Here is a 23,773-nt window from a genome sequence, read left to right on the forward strand (position 1 = left end):
AATCTTCCCCCTCCGACAAGGGGAAAAAAAAACCCGTTAACACTATAAGATTTAAATATGCACTGCATATTAGATAATAGTGCAGTACTAAATGTTAATTATCTGAGTGGAATATTGTGTTGTGGTTAAGTAGGCGAAACTCCTTGTTCTTCAGAGGCACATGCTAAAATATTTACTGGTGGAATGTCGCTATGAGCCGGGCGTGGTGGCGCATGCCTGTAATCTCAGCAGCTTGGGAGGCCAAAGCAGGAGGATCCTGAGTTCAAAGCCAGCCTCAATAACTCAGCGAGGCCCTAAGCAACTCAGTGAGACCCGGTCTCTAAATAAAATATAAAAAATTGCTGTGGATGGGGCTCTGTGGTTAAATGCCCCTGGGTTCAATCTCTGGTACCAAAAAAAAAAAAAAAAAAAAAAAGTCTCTATGCCTCCAAGTACCACACTCGGGCAGTTGTGCCAGGACTGAAATTCTATACCTAGTTGAGGAATTTTGCACCGACAGCCTCCTGGATAAAGCTGGTAGCTGGGGGATTTCAGGTTGCGGTGGCCCGCGCCATGTAGCCGTCACCATGGTGGCGTAGGGTCGCAGACAGCCTGCACACTGTGTGCCAGCACGCTGGTGACGGTGCACGCCATGAGCAGCAAGGACAAAACAGGCAACGTTTCCTCTGCACAGATGCAGAAGCTGGGCCGTCGCCTCCCTGGGTTGCACGTGGAGCCCTGAATATGGCCGTAGCACAGCGGGGAGGGCGAAGCAAAGCCGCCTCCACCTCTTCCACGGGGACAAAGACACAGGCACACTCGGTCCACTGTTTCCTGGGGCGAAGGCACGCGCACCCACCCCGACAGGCACACGACAGGGATTCTGCGCGCCCGACGCCTGGACGCACTTTAGACAGGCGCAGGCGCGAAGGCAAGCCACGCCCCCACGCGATAGCAGCACGTGCGGCCAGAGGCGCTTTACGGCAATGGGGGGAGGCACGAGGCCACTGGAGGACGTCACGTTGGGGGCACTGTGTGTTCTGGGCTCAACGCTCCAAGTCATTGAGGGCTGCCAGTTCGGCGGTTGACGGTCCGACGGCCAGGCGATCATGGGGGTGACGGAAGAGGTATTGAAGAAGGCCAAAGACTACGTGAAGACTAAGGAGTTCCGGGATTATGTAACCAGCACCCACTTCTGGGGTCCTGTGGCCAACTGGGGCCTTCCATTGGCAGCCTTGAGGGACATAAAGGCGTCGCCGGAGCTCATCAGTGGCCGCATGACCACAGCGCTCATCTTGTACTCGATGACCTTCATGCGCTTCGCCTACCGTGTGCAGCCGCGAAACATGTTGTTGATGGCGTGCCACTTCACCAACGTGGTGGCACAGAGTGTGCAGGCTGGCCGCTACATAAACTTTCACTATCTTGGTGACGCCCAGCGGGCCACCGCCGCCAAGGGCAGCGCAACTCCAGCGGCTAGCTCCCGTGTCCAGTGCCCCCCAAAAGCTTCCTAATGTGTGGGGACTCCATCAGATCTTTGCAGCTTGCAGGCTGAGCCACATTTCCTTCTGAAGACCCATGGAAATTGGTTCTGACTCAAAAAAAACAATGAGAAAATGACTTAAAACTGCAGTTTGATTAATAAACAATAGCATCACAATGAAGCTGTTGATCGTTGCCTATTTTGTGAACTGGAAATCAGTTTTTGGCGGAGGGTAGTTTGGCTTGGAGGATCTGCACATTGGGGGGTTGGAGGGAGGACGAAGACTTTAGGAAAACATTTAACATCATCCACTAGCTCATAGTTCTTTGTTTTGCTTTCCTTTCCTTTTTGTTTGGCTCTCTGGGGAACATGCTTAATACCACACCTGATTTTTAAAACTTGATACAAGTCTGTACCAAAAAAGTTTGGGGGCTACTTCTATTGAGGGAAATGTTTCCATGTGAGTTTAAACAGGAATGTGAAATCCAGTGTAAATTTGTAAGGACCACTTAGAGAATCTAGAATCAGTTATAGAATCTGCCATGGAGACGGGATAACAACTCTGAGGATGGTTGGGTTCTAGGCAAATAAAAAGTAAAAACGACAAGGCCATAATTCTTTCCTCCTTATCAAAAATGGAGATAGATAGTTAACCTATCACCCTGTGTTGAATGCTAGCTGGGGTTGGGGTGTGAAGGGAAGTGGTCAAAGGAGTAGCCCAGAATATTTCCCTAGAGATCCTGTGGGTGCTAGACTTAAACCAAGGAGCAGAAGAAGAGGGAAAAGAGAAGGGTGAGGGCTGTGGGGCCATGACCTCCAGGGTAGAGGCTGCCCTCTGGCATTTGATCCTACATTCCCCCCCCCCCCCCCCGCCCTTGTCTCTGGAGGATGCAGGAAGATCCAGATAGGTCTGTCACTGGGGAACCCATGTATGTTTGGAAGTGCTCAAACTATGCTTTTGTTTATTTTGGTACTGGGGATTGAACCCAGGGGTGCCCTACCACTGAGCTATATCCTCAGTCCTTTTTGTTTTTATTTTCGGTTTTGTTAAATTATTGAGACTGGCCTCTAACTCGTGATCTTCCTGCCTCAGCCTCCTGAGTCACTGGTATCATAGGAATGTGTCATTGCACACCACTTAAACTGCTTTTAAGTTTTCAAATGCAAAGAAATTGGAAAGGAAACTGAAAGGTTCTGAAGATAACAGCTCTTGGTTCAGTTACATTAGTGGAATTCTAGAAGATTCCTCACCTTTTTGCATCTAAGCATTAGACCTCTTTGGGGACAGTTTCACATTCCGCATATGGCAGTAGAGGTGGGGAACAGATTATGGGACAGTATATTGTATTTGTTATCTATCGCTGTGTAACCAATCAGCCCACAACTTAACAGCTTAAAAAAACGAAGAGTCTCAGAATTTCTGAGGGTCAGAAGTCTGTGCTGCAGTCTTTGGACTGGGGCTGAAAGATGTACTTCTGAATCACTTAGAGTTGTTTGCAGGGAGCTTCAGTTCCTTGTCATGTGGGCCCCACCTAGGGCTGCTAGTGATGCCACACAGCTTCCTTTAGGGGTATTCTGAGAGAGCCCAAGATATGATCCTTAATCGTACCTTATACCTTAATTGCACCTTATACCTTAATTGCAGCGACATACTATCACGTGCTATGTTCACACACAGCAACCTTAGACGCTGGAAGGACAGTGTGAGGGTGGGACTATCAGGAGGTGAGGATCACCAGGGTCATCTTAGAAGCTGGCTACCACATAGTTCTAGAATAAAAATTGTCATGTTTCCCGTACTCAGTATGAACCAAGTAAGGTCATTGCCCATCTTTACAAAGACATCGTCACAAGAAGCTTAGTTTACAGTTGTGTGATCAATTACTAATGCGCACATATCAGAGCATGGGTTTGAAAAGTTTTGGGGATGGTGGTTCTTAATATTTTAGATAATCCAGACTACAATGTAGTCATAAAGTCCAGTTGAGTTATGAAATGAATCATATCAAGATTTTTATTAAAACATTAAAGGTTTTTTCACTGAGTAGAAATTAATATATTTTCAGGCATGTCTTACAAAACATATTTTTGTACAAAATATGTAGCCAGGTGTGGTGGTGCACATCTATAATCCCAGCAGCTTGGGAGGCTGAGGCAGGAGGATTTTGAGTTCAAAGCCAGCCTCAGCAAAAGCGAGGGGCTAAGCAACTCAGTGAGACCCTGTCTCTAAATAAAATGTTAAAAGAGCTGGGGATGGGGCTCAGTGGTCGAGTGCCCGAGTTCAATCCCTGGTATCAAGGAAAAAAAAAAGGCAGAGGGTGGGCTGGGGATGTGGTTCAGAGCCCTTGGGTTCAATTCCTGGTACAAAACACAAAACAAAACATATTTCAATAAGTGGCCACTGTCTGTTGAAGACACTTCAGTGCAGCTAGGTTTCTAATTAACCTGGTAAAGGAGGCAATGCCTGCTGATAATTTCCCACCAATGTACATTTATAATTCAGAGGTCAAAATGCCCAGAGTCTCCAAGACTGCAGCACCTCCACTCCCATGCCACGCTGCATGCTTACTACGTTTACTTTGTAACATGCCCTTTGTTGCCTAGGATGTTAGTATTTAAAGCCACAGAAGTCATTAATGCTTTAATAAAAAATGAACCTCTTCATATCATTAGGGCAACAATAATTTCATAATCCCCCCCAAACTCTCAAATATTGTGACCTTGGCTATTTAAAACTGTCTACAGATCTCTTTACCACTACTTTATGAAGCCAGTAATAACACATCCGAGTTGGCAGAGATAGATTTCCAGAAGTTTTGGACACCAACACACTTGAATCATTTCCCAGAATTCAGGTGTTTTTATCGAGTTTAATATGTCACATCTTCCTCTGAATTCTTTTTTTTTTTTAAAGATAGAGAGGAGAGAGAGAGAGAATTTTTTTTAATATTAATTTTTTTAATTCTCGGCAGACACAACATCTTTGTTTGTTTGTGGTGCTGAGGATCGAACCCGGGCCGCACGCATGCCAGGCGAGCGCGCTACCATTTGAGCCACATCCCCAGCCCCAATTCCTCTGAATTCTTGGAGACCTGTGGTAAAGAACAGGCTAAAGCCAAGGAACTGCCTTATCTTTGCAATACAAGTTTGAACGTTTTTTTGTTTTTTTTTTTTTTGGTACTGGGCATGGAGGTCAGGACCTTGAGCATGCTAGGCAAGCACTCCACCACTGAGGTACATCCTCAGCCCTTTTAAAACTGTGAGATTCTTGCTGAGTGCCCCAGGCTGACCTTGAACACGTGATCCTTCTGCCTCAACCTCCCCAAGTAGCATTATAGGTGTGCACCATCACACCTGGCTCTCAAAATCTTTCAAAATTCTGAACCACACATCTTGTATCCCATGTAGTGGAGAGCAAATCATACTGCTGGACGAAGACAAGCCACTCTCCAATAGAACCAAGACAGCTCTAGGCAGAAAGGAATCTTCTTCCTGGCCTTCTTCCCGTGACCCTGAGGATTCCCAAGTGGCCCCTGGAGGTGTACTCATTAAAAAGGGGCTACAACAAATTCTGGGAAATATGACACAGATGTCTTGCAACTTGAATTTATACTTTATTATTTTGAAACTAAACAAATTAAGAAAATTCCACACAGGAATATACAAAACAAAAAAACCAAATAACTTGTAAGTACCCCATGGCCCCAATTCCTTTATAGACACAGCACAGCAAAAGGTTAGGAAAAACACACGACCTTCCATACCTGTTATTAGAACATAAAAAAAGTCTTATGGCATGCTATGTGCTGTTAAACATTTTGATGTTCTATTTATTTTTTTGTGGTGATGCTCAGGAAGGAAGCCAGGGCCTCAGCTGCTGGGTGAGTGCTCCACTGCAGCCTGCTCTCCTATTGTACTGCAGCACTGCAGGGCCATCTCTTTCTTCCTAACAGTTGCCCACTATTCTGCAGGATGGATGCGCTAGACTTTCTTTAAGGGTCCTCTCTCTGACAATGGCTGGTAACAATGCTACTGTGCACATCCTTCTGTGCACACCCCGGGGCCCACCTCTGCTGGAGAGTTGCCCACAGGCTGATGTCCGTGTATATGCTACATTGGCTTTAAAGCCCTCTCTGGACACGCCTTCCTATCTGTTACTGATATAAAGTTTTCTGAATACCTTGGATGTTTCAGAGCAGACAAATCCAATGAGATAATAGCTTGTCTATGGTCATCCATACTTTACAAATCCTTATATGTGCATCTACTTCAGTGTCTCTAACATGGTGGACATTCCATAAGTGTTTTTCAGATAAATAGGGAAAAATTAACTAGACACAGGTATGAGTTCACTTTCCAAAGTTCCTAGAGGTAGAAATCAGGTCTTAAACTGGTTAGTGCATCAACCAGATTCCATTTGATTCCACGTTTTGTATCTCAGAGCTAGAAACCAGGAGATATTTCATTAAAGTTTCTTAGTTGGGAAAGTTGCAAGATGAATTAAAATTCTTCCTTCACCACTGAAGAGTTCCCAAAGAGCTCCAGGAAAAAAGAAAACACAAGACTAAAAACTGCACAGCAACTGAGAAGACAAAGCGTGAAGCTGTAGGCACATGTGCACTCACCCAGGTTTTAAAGAATCGTAGTAAATGCATTTTAATGTAGACATTTATGTCCAATATACCTCCTCCCTCCACCCATTCTCTACAAATTACAACCTTGATGGGAAGCTGGATAGGCAAAGGAGCAGGTCACCTTCCCTCAGTGTACTTCTTCCAGACAAATTCCGTCCCTGAAAGGTTCAGAGGTGACTTGATCCAGTTTAGTGCCACTGGCCTTGCAAGTGATCAGATGGGGTGAAAGTGAGGCCGACCCCATAGATCACTGCACACAATGGTGCACTGCTTGTGTCATTCAGGCACAAACAGGGTGAAGCCAGGAGTGGGAGATTTGGGGTGCAAAAATGAAAAGAGCTAAGTACAAAGGAATCTGAATCTGTTGAAAGGAAATGTCTTAGTTTTATAAGAATGTTGAAAGTTCACTCTTAAATTTCATAATGAAGGACCAGGCTTAGTTAGCAGTATGACATTTATACCAATAAATACTCATAAACACTCAAAGGCCAAAAGATGAATGTTCAGTTAGATGAGTACACGCTGGCCGTGAGGGCCAGGCCCTGCCCCCCGCACTGGGTATACAACTGCACAAAAATAGCCACGGCTGTCACCGAGTTTACTCCCCATAAGTATATTGTAAATAAGCTGCCAACTGAGCCCTCCCCTTGATGTCCCTGATATGACATGGGCCTGGGCCCTTGTTAGTCAAGCCACTCGCTGTCCTCCAGCCCTGCACTCACCACCATGGCAGTCCCCTGGCCTGGAGCCTTGGTCTATTCAAACCTGTTAGGAATGGTTCAGTTCTATACTCGGTTGGCTAGAGAGCGGCCTTCCAGGCACTTTGTCCTCTTGCCTTCTTCCAAAATGGAAGGTTCCAGCCCAGCCCTGGCCATCTGCATGTGAGACACTGTCAGGCAGCGGGCAGGGGGATAGGATGCATCTGCATGGGGCACAGCACTCCATGTGAGGCCTTGACACAGGCCTGGCCAGAAAAGAATCTCACCTTTGAAGTAGCCGAAGTCCCTGGCTGTTAACAGCTATGGCACAAGAGTATGCAATATTTTTGGATTGGCATATATCACACAACCGCAAATTTGTGAATATGGGAAAGAAAAAATATATATGTGTGTGTGTGTGTGTGTGTATTTCCAAAGAATCAGAGCAAAGTCCAGGACAACAAAACCTCCTTTTCGCTGGGGTATAGTACTCTGAAAACTTCTTCCTTTTGCCTGAGCTGGAAGCCATGCTGACTTTCACAGGACATGCCTGATTTTTGTTGAAGGTCAACCTAAAATAAAAGAAAAAGTCTTTTTTTTGTTTGTTTCCTTAATTTGAGAAGAAAAAAGTTAAATACTGAAGATGGTTACTTATGTGAACCAGTTTTCCTAATAGAAAGAAAACCAGTCGGTTGCTATTAATGCCACAGTAAAAGCTAGCTGTCATTTCTGGGGGCAGAAATGCTTTTGGATTCTGCTATAAAGTTGATTCACTGAAGAGCAGATCAGTGAGTTCAGGTATATTTGGCTAAACAAAGCTGCCAGGGAGGTGCTGTTGAATTACTTCACAGATATGAGAACCATTCATTAGAAAAAGAGCACAAAGCTCAGTGTCTTTCCTTTGAAATAATAAGAACATAGGGAAGCAGACGAGACCGTTGTGTGTTATTATGGACTCACATAAGAGGACAGAATCTAAGCAGCAAGGCTCTTCATCCTTATTTAACATCATATGCCTAAACTCACCTCAGTCCTTCCTTTCAGGTGTCTCTCTCCCAGGCTCCTTTGAGTCTCTTTTTGGATTCGGGGGATGGAGGCTGTCTAGCTTCTGCATGTCTTCTCGAAGACCATTTCTCAGATCTTCATTGTTCCTCAGAAATTCCTTCATCACTTCCAGTCGATTTGAGATCTGCAAGCAGCCATACAAAGCACAGCTTAGGGTGACTCTTACAGCAGATTTGTCATGCCAATGAAAAACTCACTGGCTACAAGACTGGCCCCAGGGCTGGAGCTCGATAACCGAGTGCACGCTGAAGCTCGAAGCCATAGGCTGCATCCCCAGCGTCCCACCAGCCTGGACCCAAAGGCGGGCTCTTGTTCAAGTGCCCACCAAGAAACAGAAATCCTGCCTACAGGTATCTGTCCATCGATGGGTTAAAATTTGAAAAACAAAAACAAAACAAAACAAACCCTTTTAAATGAGGTACCCTCCACTAAAACAAAACAAATATTTGAAAAAATATTTTTTTTTTTGCTTTAAAACTTCCTACATTTATGAGAGCTTCATCTTACACACACGTGTTTTATATATGTGTCTATTCATCTATATTCTACATAGATGAATACAGAATATATTCTATACAGATGAAGAGACACATATAAAATAAAGCCCTTTCCTTTGGAATTTTGTGCCTATTTTATTGCTGTTAAATAAACAAACATACATTCACATAAATGTACAGGTATAAAATTCAAAATCTACAAGGTGAAAGGAAAAAAGTCGGCCCTCTTCTGAACCCTGTCCCCAGTTACCCAGCTCTTCTCCCTAGAGGTGACCATAATGAACCATCTGTTGTTTCTTCCCAAGACAGTCCATGCATTGACACGCAAGCATGTCTGTGGACATTTAAAACACAAATGGCAATAGACTAGACACTGTTCTTCAATGGCTCTCTTCTCTAGGAGATTATAAAGCATACCTTCACTATTTTTTAATGGCTGAATAGTATTCCAATTATGGCTGCTTCACATCTTAACACATTTCAAACCTTCTGTTCAGATAATGCTACAGTAATTAACCTGGTACATGTGTTATTTTGCACAAGTGGCACGTCTGTGGGATCTGTTTTTAGAAGTGAGATGCAGTTTGAGTTTCCTATTTTAATTTTAACAGGTTTTGCCAAAACTCCACGTATAAAGGTTGTACCAATTTTAAGCCGCTCCCAGCAACACGCTTCCCAGCATGGAGAGCGGCCCGCAGTAGCTTCCGCTGGGCTCACAAAGGTGAGAGTTATTCAAATTTTGAGGTGTGGTTGATGTTTTAGATGGAGGATCCCCAATTCTAAGGTATGTCAAGGTGATCTAAAAATCCAAAGAAGAAAAATAGTGCAGTACCTGCCCTAGAGGACAGGGAGCTCCGACACTGTAGAGTGGACACGATTAACCCCACTGCAGTAGGTCTGGGTGGAGCCTCGGTGCGCATTCAGATTACTGAGATATAAGCAACCAAAACAGCTGGGGGAAGAATGGCTAAGGCTGTGGCCAGGATGACTAGTAGCAGGGAGGGACAGAGCAGTGGAAGATGACAAGTTTTCGGACTGGTTGGTAAGCAGACTGGGGATGCGCCCTCCGGGTGGAGCTGTTAATGACATGGCTAGTAGCCAGCCCAGAGCTTCTGCAAGACGCCTGCACTCTCAACAAACCTGGAAACCATCAAAATGTGAAAGGACAGTTACTCAGGAGGCTGAGGCAGGAGGATCCCAAGAGTGAGGGCAGCCTCAGCAACTCAGTCTTGTCTCAAAATAAAAAGGGCTGGGGAATCGCTCAGTGGTAGAGCGCTTGCTTAGCATTCACAAGGCCCTGGGCTCCATCCCCCGCACCACAACGCGTGCGCGCGCACACACACACACACTGAAAGGAAGACCACGCCTACACGTTAGTAACCACGCGCACTGCACTGTTAGCTCTTAAGCCTGATGCCCTGGGGCTGCTAGGAGTTTCCAGCCAATGCCCAGCACTGCACAGGGCAGCTCTGTGCCACAAGAGCACTGATCCTCACTGGCGCCCCCTGCTCCCTGTTCCAAGACCTTGGTACCTTTGGAGTTGTGACGCTTGTGCGATCACCTCCTGACCCTTTCTGTTGACCCTCAGCTCAGGTTTTCTCTATTCTCGGTTTCTTTTTCTTTGCTCAGGGGTTTTATGCAGAAGCCTCTGCGCCTCCTCCACCATCTGCTTTAGTTTTCTTTTCTGTTCCAAGTTGCCTTTCTTTCTCATCCTTCCAACAGGAGTGCCTCATAATTGACATTTCTTGGAATTTCAGTTTTTCCCTTTATGTAAAGCAATAAATGTGCCTAAGAAATGTTCATGGCCAGGGAAAGTATTTTAGCTTAGGGATGACGCAGTCAAAAGAAGGTTTAAAAAAAAGTTACTGGGGCTGGGGCTGTAGCTCGGTGGTGGAGCACTTGTCTAACATGCGTGAGGCCCTGGGTGTACATCCCTGGGACCAAAAGATAACAAAAATTATTAATAACAAGTGAGGGGCTGGGGCTGAGTGGTAGAGCACTCGCCTCGCACGTGTGAGACCCTGGGTTCAATTCTCAGCACCACATAAAAATAAATAAAATAAATGTACAAATATATATATATATATATATATATATATATATATATATATATATATATATATATATAAAAGGTTTTTTTATTTAAAAAAAAAAGAATGAGCGAGGCATGAGGTGCAGTGATGTCCACCTGAAACCCCAGGGACTCGGAGGCCGGATTGGGCCACTCAGTGAGACCCTGCCTCAAAGTAAAAATAAAAAGGGCTGGGGATGTGGCTCAGTGGCCAAGCACCCTGGGCTCAATCTCCAGTACTGCAAAAAAATTTTTAAAACTTTAAAAAGTAAAAAATTTTTTTAAAAGAATGAACTAGGCTCGTGTACACCTCTGTATGCAAATTAAGGACAATAACCCAATACCACTTAGGATTCTTGTTGGGAACTAGAAATGATCTCCTGGGAGCACCGATGAGCACTGTCTGCAACAAGCCACTCTTCCCCTGTCCCCAAGAAATATCTGAGAGACCAGCTACCATATGCTGGTCTACTATTCTGATAAAGGATGCCGGGCAACGTCACTCTTCCGGTCACTTGAGCTGAAACTCTCACCCTTATCTTTGTGCCCCCTCCAACATCACACCCACCCTCCTCACCACCTCAGCCCCCATCCCCATTACCACCCTCTCTTATTTGGGTAACTGCAGGAGCCTCCTACCAGGTCTCCCTGCTCCGACCTCTGCCCCCTCTTCCTCCACCCCAGGGCATCTTCTACTAGAGCTGGCTCCTTTGGTCATTATTATTATAGTCACTGGTTAGGATCTCTGCTAGGCCAAGAGCCTGGGTCCTTCCAGTGCCTCACAAGGCCCACGACTTGCTTCGTCTCCTCTCCCTTCTCTCATCTCCTAATTATTTTTCAACTCGGCCTCGCTGCTCAACTTAGTCTCCCCTGCCCAAGTGTTTTTCCTTCAGGCAAGTGCGCGACTACTCCTCACCTCCTTCCAAGGTATTGCTAACTCTGACCTCCAGGAGGCCATTCTGACACTTGTCCCCACAGTGCCATGCCTGCCCTCCCCAGGCTCTGCTCTATGGTGCATTCCTCTTCTCCATTCTGACCCACATCATTTACCTGTTGTTTCCTCTTTATTGTCCATCTCCTTCTACGGGATCTTTGTTTTGTTCACTGATGCCTACCCATTTTCTAGGGCTGTGCCTGGCATATAGTAGGTGCTCAATAAATACTCTGGAATATAACAAATGAGGTGCCATTTTTCGATCCTTTCCTTGATGGCCATTGTCACCATCCATTCTTCCTAAGCTTCCCCATGGATCTCTGTGAAAGTGATTCCCTCATTAAAGAAATCTATATAAAGATTTCCAAACATGTGCAGATTCTTCACGTTTTTCAACCATTTCTTGTGATCAATGTTCTTTCACTGAGGGTTGGCAGGACTACATGAAGGGAACTTGGTAGCAGTGGAATTCTGGGGCCTGAGTAGTTGTTGTTCCCATTTGACTCCAAAGCAGAAAGCATCTTACAACTACGGTTCCACATGTACGGTGCATTTAAATGTGAGCCCCCACCCCTTTAATAGTAATACATATCATTAAGGCTCATGAAGCTAACAGAAAAGAATGGAGATGCTGAGCTCTCCGTGGTCTGGTGCGGTGACGCAGCTGCAGGAACTAGCAAACTAAAGAACTGCTCCCAACTGGTTTTCTCAAGTTGGCTTTCCAAATCTACCTCTACTGTTTTAAAAGAACCCAGAAAAAGGGCTTGATAAACGCTCACCAAAAAAGTTCTCTGGTTGTAACCTTATCACTCTATTTCTTGACTCCTGGGTACATGTTTTTTCCTGTCACCTTAGAAGAGAATGCATCTTACCACTGACAGGGTCTTACAAGAAACTGGCAGCATTTTTTTCTTTCTTAGAAGTAACTGAAATGACGGTGTGTCTTACAATAGATGGCATTTTAGACTGACTGAAATGTGGTCTTATTGAATCCCAACTTCCAAGACTAACCCTAAAGAACATGGATAACCTATACAGTACTGAACTTTCAGAAAAGGTCAAGTTTCACACACATGGAAAGCTGACCTTCAACTTCTTTGAGATAACATGCCAATCAATCCCAACTTATTCTGATCAACTGAAGTGAGGACAAATGCCGTGGTCAGCAGAACCGACAGCATGAAAAAGGAGAATCTGTCAACTCTACCGAGGGACCTCGTGACCCAGAGGACAGGCCGATTAACACTCATTTCCTCTCTGTAAGAGAGACGATGAGAGTTTAGAATTGACAGTTGCCAGAGCGTCAGTAACACCAGATCTGCAGCACAGTATGTGGAAAGCCGCAGGAGCCCTGGGGCAACCCTCACACCCTGGCGCCAGCTTCTTGGAGCCCTTGCTGCCTGTCTAGCAGGGGAGACGGTCAGATGACTGCCAGCTTCCCTTCCAGCTCTCCATGACAGATGCCTGGCTCCATCATGCTGCCACACATGTCCCTGGCTCTTGGCTACACAAGCAGGAAAAGAACTGCAGCTGCCCCAAGAGAGGAGAGCACAGCCCCGGGGACTTGGGCAGGGGGTCTGGTCTCCTGGGTGTCTTCTTTGATCTATTCTGCTTCCAGAAGCGGCAGAAGGAAGAAAAGCAGGGCTGGTTCTAATGGCATTTAAAAATAAAGTCAGATGCAACACGTGGATTCAGAAGACTTCATGTTCTAAGTTACCATTTAAAAAACCCTAGTGGGTACACCCATGCCCCAGTGTACTGGACTTTGGGTTAACAGAGCTCCTCACACTGATTAAACATCTGGATCAAGGCCCAGATGATTAATATTGGCATATTTACCAGGAAGGAGCATGGCTTAATGAGAGAAACACGCACTCTGTATTAAATGAATACTCCCCCTGTGTTTAATGAGGTAACCCAGCAAAATCACTTTCCTTGGCTAAGGAGGAATGCAATTTCCTGAAAGGGTGTGTCCCAGATCTCCTGGTGATCTAGAATTTGAATTCAGCCAGGTCTGGAATATCTCTGAACCCTTCCTGAATACAACCCTGTGGCTGTTGGTTTCTTTTAGACCTTGCACATAACAAAGGAGATTCCTGAGACCATGGCTCACCTGCAGGTCATGAGTTAGAAACCTCCATGATCCTTTACCCCTCCTCTCTCCTACTTTTCGAACCTCACCCCTTGTCCCTGATAATGTACCTAGCCCCTGAGGTCCATCAGTTCTGCTGAGCAAAGCCTCCTGAATCTGGCTCCTCCTGCACAGACTCTAGCTTGTGTCCTTTTTTCAAAGCCTCACATGACCAACAGACTTTAGCACAGTCCCTGGCTACTCATCCAACTCATCCAAGTTAGAGTTCACTTTCTAAAAGCCACATCTGATTCTATCACTGCTGTTCTTTCTTGCTTAAAAACATGGGAGCTCCCCATCACTTTGGGGGAGTAAGGCACAAACCCCTTGGTGTGGCACAGAAAACCTTTCAAAACAAGGCTTCAGCCCTTCATCCCACGTGCCTACCTGACCACACTGTCTGTGCTCACCCTGCCACCAGCCAGGCCCAGACCAGTCTCTCATGCCTTTCCAAGTGCTGTCCCTTCTGCTAAGAACATCCTTCTTTCTTTGCCGATTTGCAGAAATCTTGTTGAACCTGTGAACTCCAGTTTAACAGCACCTTCTTGGTGAAGGCTTTTTTAGCAATCCCCCTTGCCTGGCAGAGAACCACACCCCCAGCACTCATTCAGAATTCTGCTGCAGCCCTGATACACATTAGGCCCTTGAATGCATTCAGATTAAAGTGAAAATATTTGTTAAAATGTAACGCTGACCAGGGGCTGGGGCTCAGCGGTAGAGCACTCGCCTGGCATGTGCAAGGCCCTGGGTTCGATCCTCAGCACCACATAAAAATAAATAAAGAAAATAAAGGTATTGTGTTCATCTGCAACTAAAAAGTAAAAAAAAAAAAAAATATATATATATATATATATATATATATTTTTTTTTTTTAAATTAACACTGACCAGTACCAAAAGAAAATTCACTTCCGGAAAAAACTAGTCTTGTAATTACTTTGTCAAAATGATCTGCTCCTCCTCCCGGGCACCCTTCTTTCCTTACTCACACAGAGCACATAAGTCTTTCCTTTACCTCTTCGGGCAACATCTCTTGTTCTTCTGCTTGAAGATACATCTCGTGAAGTTTTTCCCTCAGTAATTCCATTTCGATCTCATTTACTTGGCTTGCACTCAGGTAACTTCCTGTTTCGCCTTCATAGCCATCTCGCTGATCTTCCTCGGGGATGTGGACAGCCCAGTCAGACGTCAACAACTGTGGGAGGACGGCACAAGCATGTGAACTCGTTTATATATTTTATACTTTTTTAAAAAAAAAATTTAATATTTATTTTTTAGTTATCGGCGGACACAACATCTTTGTTGGTATGTGGTGCTAAGGATCGAACCCAGGCCACACGCATGCCAGGCGAGCGCGCTACCGCTTGAGCCACATCCCCAGCCCTATACATTTATTCTTAAAATCGATTTTTGTTGCCTTGTTTTGCAGCGCTGGGGATGGAACTCGGGCCTCCTGCATGCTAGGCAAGTGTTCCACCACAGAGCTACACCCCAGGCTCACTGAAGGGATTCGATGCTCAAAAAATCTGTAATTGAACATCATTAACTGGATCTATTTTAATAATACAAAAGCTTCCCAGTCCTTCAGTACTGTTTCCTCTGCCATTCTAAAATTTAGTTTAGGGCTGGGGATGTAGCTCAGGGCACTTACCTAGTATGCATGAGGCCCTGCATTTGAACCCCAGATCTATAGAAAGACAAAATTTAGTTTAATAAACGTCAAATTCTATATGAGTGACTGGGCTTCTGACTCCTTAGTTCTGTACACCAGAACTAATTTTTTCTTTTTTCCTTGTTACTGGGAATTGAACCCAGGGGCAGTTAACCACTGAGCCACATCCCCAGCCCCTTTTTGTATTTTAATAGAGACAGGGTCACACTGAGTTGCTTAGAACCTTGCTAAATTGCTAAGGCTGGCTTTGAACTCGCAATCCTCCTGCCTCAGCCTCCTGAGCCACTGTGCCCGGCCCAGAACTGATTTTTACCTGTTCTATTCTGGAGTATACTGCCACAATCTCTGGAATATTCCGGAATTCATTTAGAAAATTTTGGATTTTTATCTGAAAGTCTCGGAGCCATGTAGATGATACTTTCATCTCTGAAGAGTGCATGATCTCGTTGCGACACTTAATCACCTATAGAAAGATAAAAAAACAAATAAATAATTATACAGCTTCAAAGTTAATGGGGTAAACAGAGATCTTGTGGCTCCAAAGAAAAACTGCAGAAAGGCTTTGTTACAAAATCAGCAAGTGTGGTCTGGGGGCAAGGGGTGGGGAGGCAGAGCTTTCTTGGAAACACGCATATAAATGTCTCATCAGCACAGCGGGCATGCGGCCCTCCAGCCGCCAAGTCAGATCTCTATTTCATTTCTTCTTCCCAGAGAGCACATACCAAGAATTCAAGTCACTTCACAAATTGAAATGCTGTCAAGGCATTATTAGATAACCCGAGTGAAGCTGGCCACACACAATAGTAGGGACACTGGGAGAGATGGCAGAGAGACAGAGTGCAGAGTGGCTGGCCCATCTGAAGAGGAAGCCTCTACTCAACTCCCGGCTTTTTGCTACAGGAGCTACAAGGCTGGTGGCACCAGGCCTTCTGATTTTTCAAGAGGAGCTGAAAATTAATATTTTTTATAACAATTTAATTAAAATCATAAAAATAACAACTAGGCAGGACAAATAAAAGATGAGAGGCATCATGCCATCTGTCATGTGCCAGCCAGGTAACAACTCTTACAGTTTTATTTGGCCAGAGGGCTCCAGGATAGAGATGGAAACGGGGCGACCATGGTTCTGCCTGTTCCCTAAGCCTCTGATGCAGACACCCAAGAATCCAGAAGTTCCTGATAGGACCTGCAGGTGCCTGTGAGTACTCTCGAGTCTTGAGGGGATGTTCAAGACCCTGCCACAAGAATAATGAACTAACCAAGGAAAGAAACACAAATACGCCTACAAATATCCTTAGCCTCTGCAACACTGGGTCTGCCTGGATAGTTCACATTTCTCCAAATCTCTTAACTTACAACAAATCACGGAAGGGCAAGCATATTGGTTCTGGGTATAACCACAGGCTGAAGCAGACAATGCGAAAATCTTTTAAATATTGTCAGAGTGCCAGGAAGTTGGGTCAAGGGAGTTTCCTGATGTGGAAACCATGATGAAAAGAAAATCAACTTTTGCCTATATTTTAAGAAAAATGGCGCTCACATATTAACATATAATTCACATAAAGTCTTCTACTTTCTTGGCAAAAAGATATCAAAGGGGTCAACCAGTGTGACAGGTCTTTGTCTCTGTGAGGTCATAAAGAAGTCTTAATCCTTTCAGTTGCTGCCACAGTGGCAAAATATACAGCATCTTCTCTACATACCATAAATAATCCAGTAATGCTATCTACTCTTTTCAATGACCCTCAGAATAAAAAAAACCAAAAAACAAAAACAAAAAAACATGTGAGAGTTGTTATCTGGTGGATGGACTAGAGAAAAAGCTAAATCTCCCAGAGGAAACCTGGCAAGCACAGTGATCTGACACCGTTTATCCGTCTGTGTTCACATTTTCTTCAGTGCTATGTAATGTGGTCTTGCAACTGTTTAGCCAATGAGATTCAGAAAGGCAGGATTCAAATGCTGGCATATGACAGATAAGATGATGCCTTTTTTTTTTTATTACAGTCCTGAGGATGGAACCCAGGGCCTTGTGCACACGCAGCAACTGCTCTACCACTGAGCTGCACCCTTAGATTTTCCCCCCAATGCAGAAAATTACTTTGCTTCTGTTTATGGCAAACAGGGAAGAGAAACCTGAGCTGTATCCATTTTAATAGCAAACGTTACAGTAACAAGTCGCCAAGAAACTTTAATTAGGGAGTACTAAAAGACTAGTTCTTGATTGCATTTACATGAAGGTTCTTGGACATCACACATGAAACGAGTGATGCCAACTTTGGACTGAAGTTTAACTTTCTTTGCACACCACTGTTCTGGGGGACAACCGTGCTATACCCACGTTTGCCTTAGAGTCACAGGGTGTGTCTCACAGCTGGCCTTTGCAGTCCCCACCCAACAGACTTAGTGTATGGTTTGGAATCTAACAGCTCTTACCTCTGTGACTTTCTTTCGATCAACCACAAAGTGATCACAGGAGTTGATGAGACTTAAAAGTGCAACTGCATCGCATTCCTCGGGGCCTCGTTTATCTGTTAGTCCTCGGGGCATGAAGGCCTGTCCGGAGAGGGAGGTGCAAGAGGTCTCCGAGCCCCTCCAACTCTAGGAGCTGGCGAGGCAAAGTTACCTGCCTATTTCCCAAGCAAGGACTGACATTCTCCTGCACTCTGAGGTTTCAAGTTAGAGACTCAACAAGTGAGAAAACTGTCACAGCTAAGCCTGAACCAAAGGCAATAACTGAAGGGCCGTGCTGTCCCTCTGCTATTAGATTCACCTGACATAGCCGGGTTCAGACCTGTCTTAATGGAGCAGAAGCAGAAAGGATGGTAGAAGGTACCTTTTTGCTTTTCCTTACTGAAATTTCAGTGCTTGAGTTGTTAAAAAGGATTTTTAAATAATATTTACTCCAAAGTGGACACTTTTTAAGTGACTTGAAAAATTTCAGTACAGCTGCTTTAAGAGTCTGGGCTTTGGAGCGTGACAAAGCTGGTTTAAATGCTGGATCAGTCACTTGCTGGCTGTGTGACCATCGGTAAGTTTCTTATCCTCAGATTCCTCGTCAGCAAATGAAGGATAACTGTCTTCATCTACCTTAAAAGATGCTGAGAACTGAGTGAGTGCAAGCAGAAGATGACTGCAGTGCCTGGCCTGGCACACGGTGACAGAGGCCAGAAATACTGGCAATTATGTTGTTGATGGTGTGAGGTGAAGTAGGACCTGCACGGGAGTCACAGAGGGAATCCTAGGATCTGAGATCCTGCACGCACCAGAAGGCCTTGTTTTAGCAAGACCTTGCCTCCAGCAGGAGTTTATGGCATGGGCCACAAAACTTGGGCATACTTCTCTCCTGAAATGTTGCCAAGTTTACACCTGGATGCAACCACTTTCCCAGGCTAGGACTCTCAAGGGTACAGCCCTGCCAAGGGACTAGAACAGATGATAAGTGAAAAAAAAAAAATCACTCTCAACAAGAGCTCTAACTAAAAGGAATCTCCACCAACACAAACATACTTCAATAAGCAAGTAACTGCCGCCTCCTACAGCGTGGCTTGGAACTGTGCTCTGACAATGCTGGTGGTGAGTGCTGACGAGTGCCGGGCAGAGTCAGGGCTGCACTGCTGCTGGCAGGGGAACTGGAATTTTTAATTAAGAATTCTGTGTCCACTGAATGCCCCCTACAAAGGTACAGTGGCCAGTACCACCACCATATTTCTATGTCTCCAAGGCCACTGACATGCCAACAACTCTGATAGAAGCTCATCACAGATGCTACAAAGATGAGCAAACAAGCAAACCAATCTCAGGCAGACTAAAGCAATGCAATGGCAGAGAAGAAACTGCATTTTCCTTTCAGCAACGTGGAATTAAGCAAATTAGAGGGGCTTTAGTTGCCTCCAAACCAGGTCTAGTTTCTCTTTTCCATTGTAAGGCAGGTCCCGTCTGGCCCTTCCACATTACCATTTTACTTTAGTAATTATCTCCCCACCCCTGAACTAGAAGCCTCCCCTCCCCGCCTGTGGTCACTTTGCTGATAGGAGATGAGGCTAGAGAAATGAGCAGGGCCAGATCATGCGGGGCTCACTGGCTCTGGGCAGAAGTGGGAGGTTTATTTTAGGGCTGTCGAAAGCCAACCAAGGGTTTTAGGCAAGGGCATGGGGTATCTGATTGAATTTCCATTTGAAAATGGCCCGCCCTGCCACCTGGGCCAACCAGAGGTGCCTAGAGAAGCCCAGAAGCCCAGGTGGGAGGCCTCAATTAGAGTCCAGGTAGGAGACAGGTATGAGCTGTGATGTGAAGATGGAGGAGGATTCCAAAAGTATTATGTGGGTACAAACAAGGATTTTTTTCAAAAAATATTCTATTTATTTATTTATTTTTAGGCGGACACAACATCTGTTTGTATGTGGTGCTGAGGATCGAACCCGGGCCGCAGGCATGCCAGGCGAGCGCGCTACGTTTGAGCCACACCCCCAGCCCCCAAACAAGGATATTGAAAGGGAAAAAGACAAAATAAGATTCCAGGAAGCTGTTGGTGTGAACGGGGGTTGGGTGGGGGAGTCTTTAGGATGGGAAGGCAAGGAAGAGGGCAAGTCAGCTAAGCAGCCGGGATCCATGCCTCTGCCCCTCAGAATTCTGAGACAGAGTGCTACAGGCAGAAATGTGGGAGCCACCAGCGTGAAGGCAGTATTCAACTCCACAGGCCTGGCAATATCAGAGAAGAAGGGGACGGAAGAGGTTCACTCCTAGGACACCAGGAAGACAGAAGAGCAGACACGAGATAGAAGAAAGGCAGGAAAGAAAGATGTCACAAAGCCTGGAGTGTTTTCAGAATGGCCAGGATGGGGCTGGGATTGTGGCTCAGCAGTGGAGCGCTCTCTTAGCACGGGACCTGGGTTCGATCCTCAGCACCACATAAAAATAAAGGCATTATGTTGTGTCCATATATTTTAATATTTAAAATAAATATTTAAAAAAATGGCCAGGACAGGTGCGGTGGCGCACACCTGTAATCCCAGTGGCTCAGGAGGCTGAGGCAGGAGGATTGTGAGTTCAAAGCCAGCCTCAGCAATTTAGTGAGGCCCCAAGCAGCTTAGCAAGACCCTGTCTCAAAATAAAATATAAAAAGGGTTGTAGATGTGGCTCAGTGGTTAAGTGCTCCTGGGTTCAATCCCCAGGACAAAAAAAGAGAATAGAGTAGCCAGTAGACAGGTAATGCTGCATGCCTCAGAGGTAAGAAAGATGAGCTGGAGAACTGAAGGCCACAGAGGCTCTAGAATGAGTTCATGGGAGCTAAGGAAAGGAGAATAGACAATACTGTTTTTGAGAACACCTTCAGGAGGCAGGCAGAGGAATGGGGATACAGTTGGAAAGAATGGATCAAAGGAAGCTTTTTTCCTAAATTTTATTTCTAAGTATTTACAAGTGATTTTTAAAAATAGCTTTATTGAGATAGAATGCCCCCATCTAAGCATACAATTCAGTGGTCTTTAGTATATTCCCAGAGTTGTGCATCTTACACCACAGTGAACTTTAGAATATTTTCATGCCCTCAAGAGAAACCTCATATCCATTAGCTATTATATCCATACCCACAGGCCAATAAACATTAATTTACTTCTGTCTCTATAAATGTGCCTAATCTCAGCATTTCATATAAATGGAATCATATGGTATGATTTCACTTAGTATTGTTTTCAAGATTCATCCATGTTCTTACATGTATCAGTGCTTCGTGACTCCTGGCAAAATAACATTCAACTGTATGGATTCTGCTCATCCATTTGGACATTTGGGTTGTTTTGACCTATTGCAAACAGTGCTGTTATGAACATCTGTGCACATATTTTTGTGGGGATGTTTTCATTCCTCGAGTATGTGTGGAAGGGTAGACCTGCCAGGTCATATGTTAACTGTTTGACCCTTTCTTTTCTTTTTTTTTTTTAAAGAAAAAATTAAATAGGGGCTGGGATTGTGGCTCAGCAGTGGAGCGCTCGCCTAGCATGCACAGGACCCTGGGTTTGATCCTCAGCATCACATAAAAATAAATAAATGGAATAAAGGTATTGTGTCCAACTAAAAAAGTTAATTAAAAAATCAAATAGGGGGCTGGGGATGTGGCTCAAGCCGTACCGTGCTCGCCTGGCATGCGTGCGGCCTGGGTTCGATCCTCAGCACCACATACCAACAAAGATGTTGTGTCCACTGAAAACTAAAAAAAACAATAAATATTAAAAAATTCTCTCTTTAAAAAAAAAAAATCAAATAGGGGCTGGGGATGTGGCTGAAGTGGTAGCGCGCTCGCCTGGAATGCGTGCGGCCCGGGTTCGATCCTCAGCACACATACAAAGATGTTGTGTCCGCCGAAAAACTAAAAAATAAAAATATTAAAATTCTCTCTCCCTCCCCCTCCTCCTCTCTCTCTCTTAAAAAAAAAAAAAATCAAATAAACCAAGGGGATATTAAAGATACTTGTATGGTGATGGGAAAACGCTAAGGGGGAGGAAGAGTGGACAACCAAAGGCTCAGGGTCCTTGGGCAGGTGGGAGGGGATAAGATCCAGTATATAAGTGGAAGGAGGACGACAGGAGATACACCCTCCTTTGTAGCAAAAGGAAGTAAGTGATGTACCTGGTACCTGGGGAAGATGAGGTGGTCTGTTTGGGGACATCCATTTACTCCATGACATGTACACAGGGTTAGCGGCTGGGGCGAGTGATGGATCCAGAGTGGGAACTTAGTGAGGAAAGGTAGGAAGAGTAGTCCCTAGGGAGAAGAGGAGCCAGGCCACTGGGGTCCTGATCCACAACCCTGTCAGCTCTTGTAAGCCCCCTCACCAAGCAGAAGCAGATAATGGTGTCATTAGGGCTAGAGTTGGGCTGCAAGGGACTGATTATAATGATGGGTGATGGGAAGAGCCAAAGGCAGGCAGGGGACCAAGGTTGCTGGGTACTGTGAAAGTAATGGGAGCCTCAAAGAGGTAGTGGTATAAGGACAAGGGGTGGGGGTGGGAGAGTTTGGAAAAGTGTGCCAAAGGCAAGAAGGATGTTAAGACACTGACCCTTCCGGTGCCAACAGGGTCCATTCAGGGTGTGAGTATGTAAAAGGGATGCTGAAGTGGAGTGGACCAAGGATAGGGAGCCTAGGAACTAAAAGTTTGTTTGGGGGTACTGGGGACTAAACCCAGGGGTGCTTTACCACTGAGCCCCATTCCCAGCCCTTTTGGAGGCAGAGACTTGCTAAGTTGCTAAGGCTGACTTGGAACTTGTGATTCTCTTGCCTCAGCCTCCTGAGTAGCTGGAATTACAGGTGTGTGCCACCATGCTGGGCTCCCAGGAACTAAGAGGATGGGATCAGAGAAGGAAGGACTGCAGGTGATCAGCAACAATGAGGATGAAAGAGCGGCATAAGCAGGTGGCATGGGCTTCAAGGGGATTCTGAGACTATGAAAACCGCAATGAAGATTAAACAAGTGAAGCACAGTGAAGGCCAAGGGTAGAGTATTGTTACCTTAAGTTGTGTGTGGTTTTTTCTCTTTTCTAGGTAAAAGAAGTCGGTAACTCTGTGGCGGCAATAAACAAAATGGGGAGGAGGATGTAGGTGTGGTAACTTTACTGGTCTCCAAGTCTCAGGTCATGGGCACAGTCCAACTCGCTCGTTTTTAAAGGTTAGGGAGCAAAGGCTGGCCCAAGATCACACCAGCAGCTGGGCCGGGCTTCCTCTGCTTCCCAGGAAGCAGACGGGTGGGAGAAAGTTTCTACTTCACTGAGCTGGGTTTTGGTTCATCCTAACAGACCCAAATTGCCTAGACACTAGGCCCAGGATAGCCAATCACTCTGCCCCTGTTTTGGGGGCCCGGGCTTCAGCACAGACACACCAGATGCCCGCTGACTTACCTTGGCTACCTCCCAAGCGTCCACGGGCCAGAGGCCCGGCCGGCAATTTCCCCAGTGCACGTCTCCGTTCCTGTTGATGTGATGTCTCAAAATCTCCCGTTTCCACTCCGCGCACACCTGACACTGCGGCTGAAACTACAGGGGCCGACGCTAAGGAGAGCCCGGGAGGGAGGGATGGCACCTGGGAATCCGAGCCCCGCGGAGGGAACGGAACACTGCGCTCCGGGACAGGAAAAGGAAGGGGAAGGGGGTGGGGAGGGCTGGTTTAGGCCTCGGGCCACGTGCTCACCTGACGGGCACGCGGGCTGCACCGCGAGCCGCCGCGGCAGGTGGCGCTGGGGCTCAGGCCGGGGGCCTCGGCGAGCAAGCCGCGGTGGAAGGAGAGCACCTCACGGCCGACGAAGCCCTGCAGGCAGCTGCGCAGTAGCAGCAGGCAGTGTCCGGCTTTCACCCAGTTCTTGTACTCTGCGCAATTGAGGCGCGCGGCCAGCTCCGAGAGCACCATTTCCCACGCCACCCAACGGGCGGGGCGGACCGCAGTGCGCAGGCGCAGGCGCCTGGGAGGCGCCTCAGGCGCAGGCGCGGTCCCGCCCAGCAGCCGCCGCATGCGCAGGGAGGAAGTGGTGGAGCGAGGCGCTGCGTCACCGACCCGGGGGCGGAGCGATTTTGCTTCCGGGACACGTCAGGTGACCGCTATTTAAATGTTTGGTGCTTGTTA

General features: G+C 46.0%; 2 protein-coding genes across 6 annotated transcripts; one reads left to right on the forward strand and one right to left on the reverse strand.

The window, feature by feature from the left end:
- Positions 1-632: 632 nt before the first annotated feature.
- On the forward strand, positions 633-1,493 carry MPC1L (mitochondrial pyruvate carrier 1 like; the record flags this gene model as incomplete). Its single annotated transcript, XM_081276921.1, has 1 exon — positions 633-1,493. Exon 1 carries the CDS (start codon positions 1,089-1,091, stop codon positions 1,491-1,493), a length of 405 nt encoding a protein of 134 aa, XP_081133047.1. The 5' UTR covers positions 633-1,088.
- A 3,495-nt stretch (positions 1,494-4,988) lies between these two features.
- LOC308639584 (uncharacterized protein CXorf38) lies at positions 4,989-23,637 on the reverse strand. 5 transcript variants are annotated; one of them, XM_081277798.1, is made up of 9 exons: positions 23,345-23,637; positions 23,056-23,190; positions 21,791-21,925; positions 21,465-21,530; positions 17,600-17,719; positions 15,477-15,626; positions 14,507-14,686; positions 7,821-7,983; positions 4,991-7,366 (listed from the first exon to the last, which is right to left on the reverse strand). In XM_081277798.1, exons 1-8 carry the CDS (start codon positions 23,558-23,560, stop codon positions 7,822-7,824), a joined length of 1,164 nt encoding a protein of 387 aa, XP_081133924.1. In that variant the 5' UTR covers positions 23,561-23,637; the 3' UTR covers positions 4,991-7,366; position 7,821. The 5 variants fall into 5 exon arrangements, with proteins under 5 accessions (XP_081133928.1, XP_081133924.1, XP_081133925.1 ...); XM_081277799.1 differs by lacking the exon at positions 21,465-21,530 and having other exon boundaries at positions 4,992-7,366; positions 23,345-23,631; XM_081277800.1 differs by lacking the exons at positions 21,465-21,530; positions 21,791-21,925 and having other exon boundaries at positions 4,993-7,366; positions 23,345-23,622.
- Positions 23,638-23,773: the final 136 nt, after the last annotated feature.

The sequence above is a fragment of the Spermophilus citellus genome (genome assembly GCF_964194105.1).
Source record: "Spermophilus citellus genome assembly, chromosome: X".
Taxonomy (NCBI): Eukaryota; Metazoa; Chordata; class Mammalia; order Rodentia; family Sciuridae; genus Spermophilus; species Spermophilus citellus.

What these genes read in the sequence shown, in the direction of transcription:
- LOC308639584 (XM_081277798.1), bottom strand. Translation starts at nt 23,560, where the DNA reads ATGGTGCTCTCGGAGCTGGCCGCGCGCCTCAATTGCGCAGAGTACAAG. An exon ending in ACGCTTGGGAGGTAGCCAAG is followed by an intron (nt 21,926 to 23,055) that starts GTAAGTCAGCGG and finishes TCTTCTCCCTAG; the next exon opens with GGACTACTCTTCCTACCTTT. An exon ending in TATACTCCAGAATAGAACAG is followed by an intron (nt 14,687 to 15,476) that starts GTAAAAATCAGT and finishes GTCCTCCCACAG; the next exon opens with TTGTTGACGTCTGACTGGGC.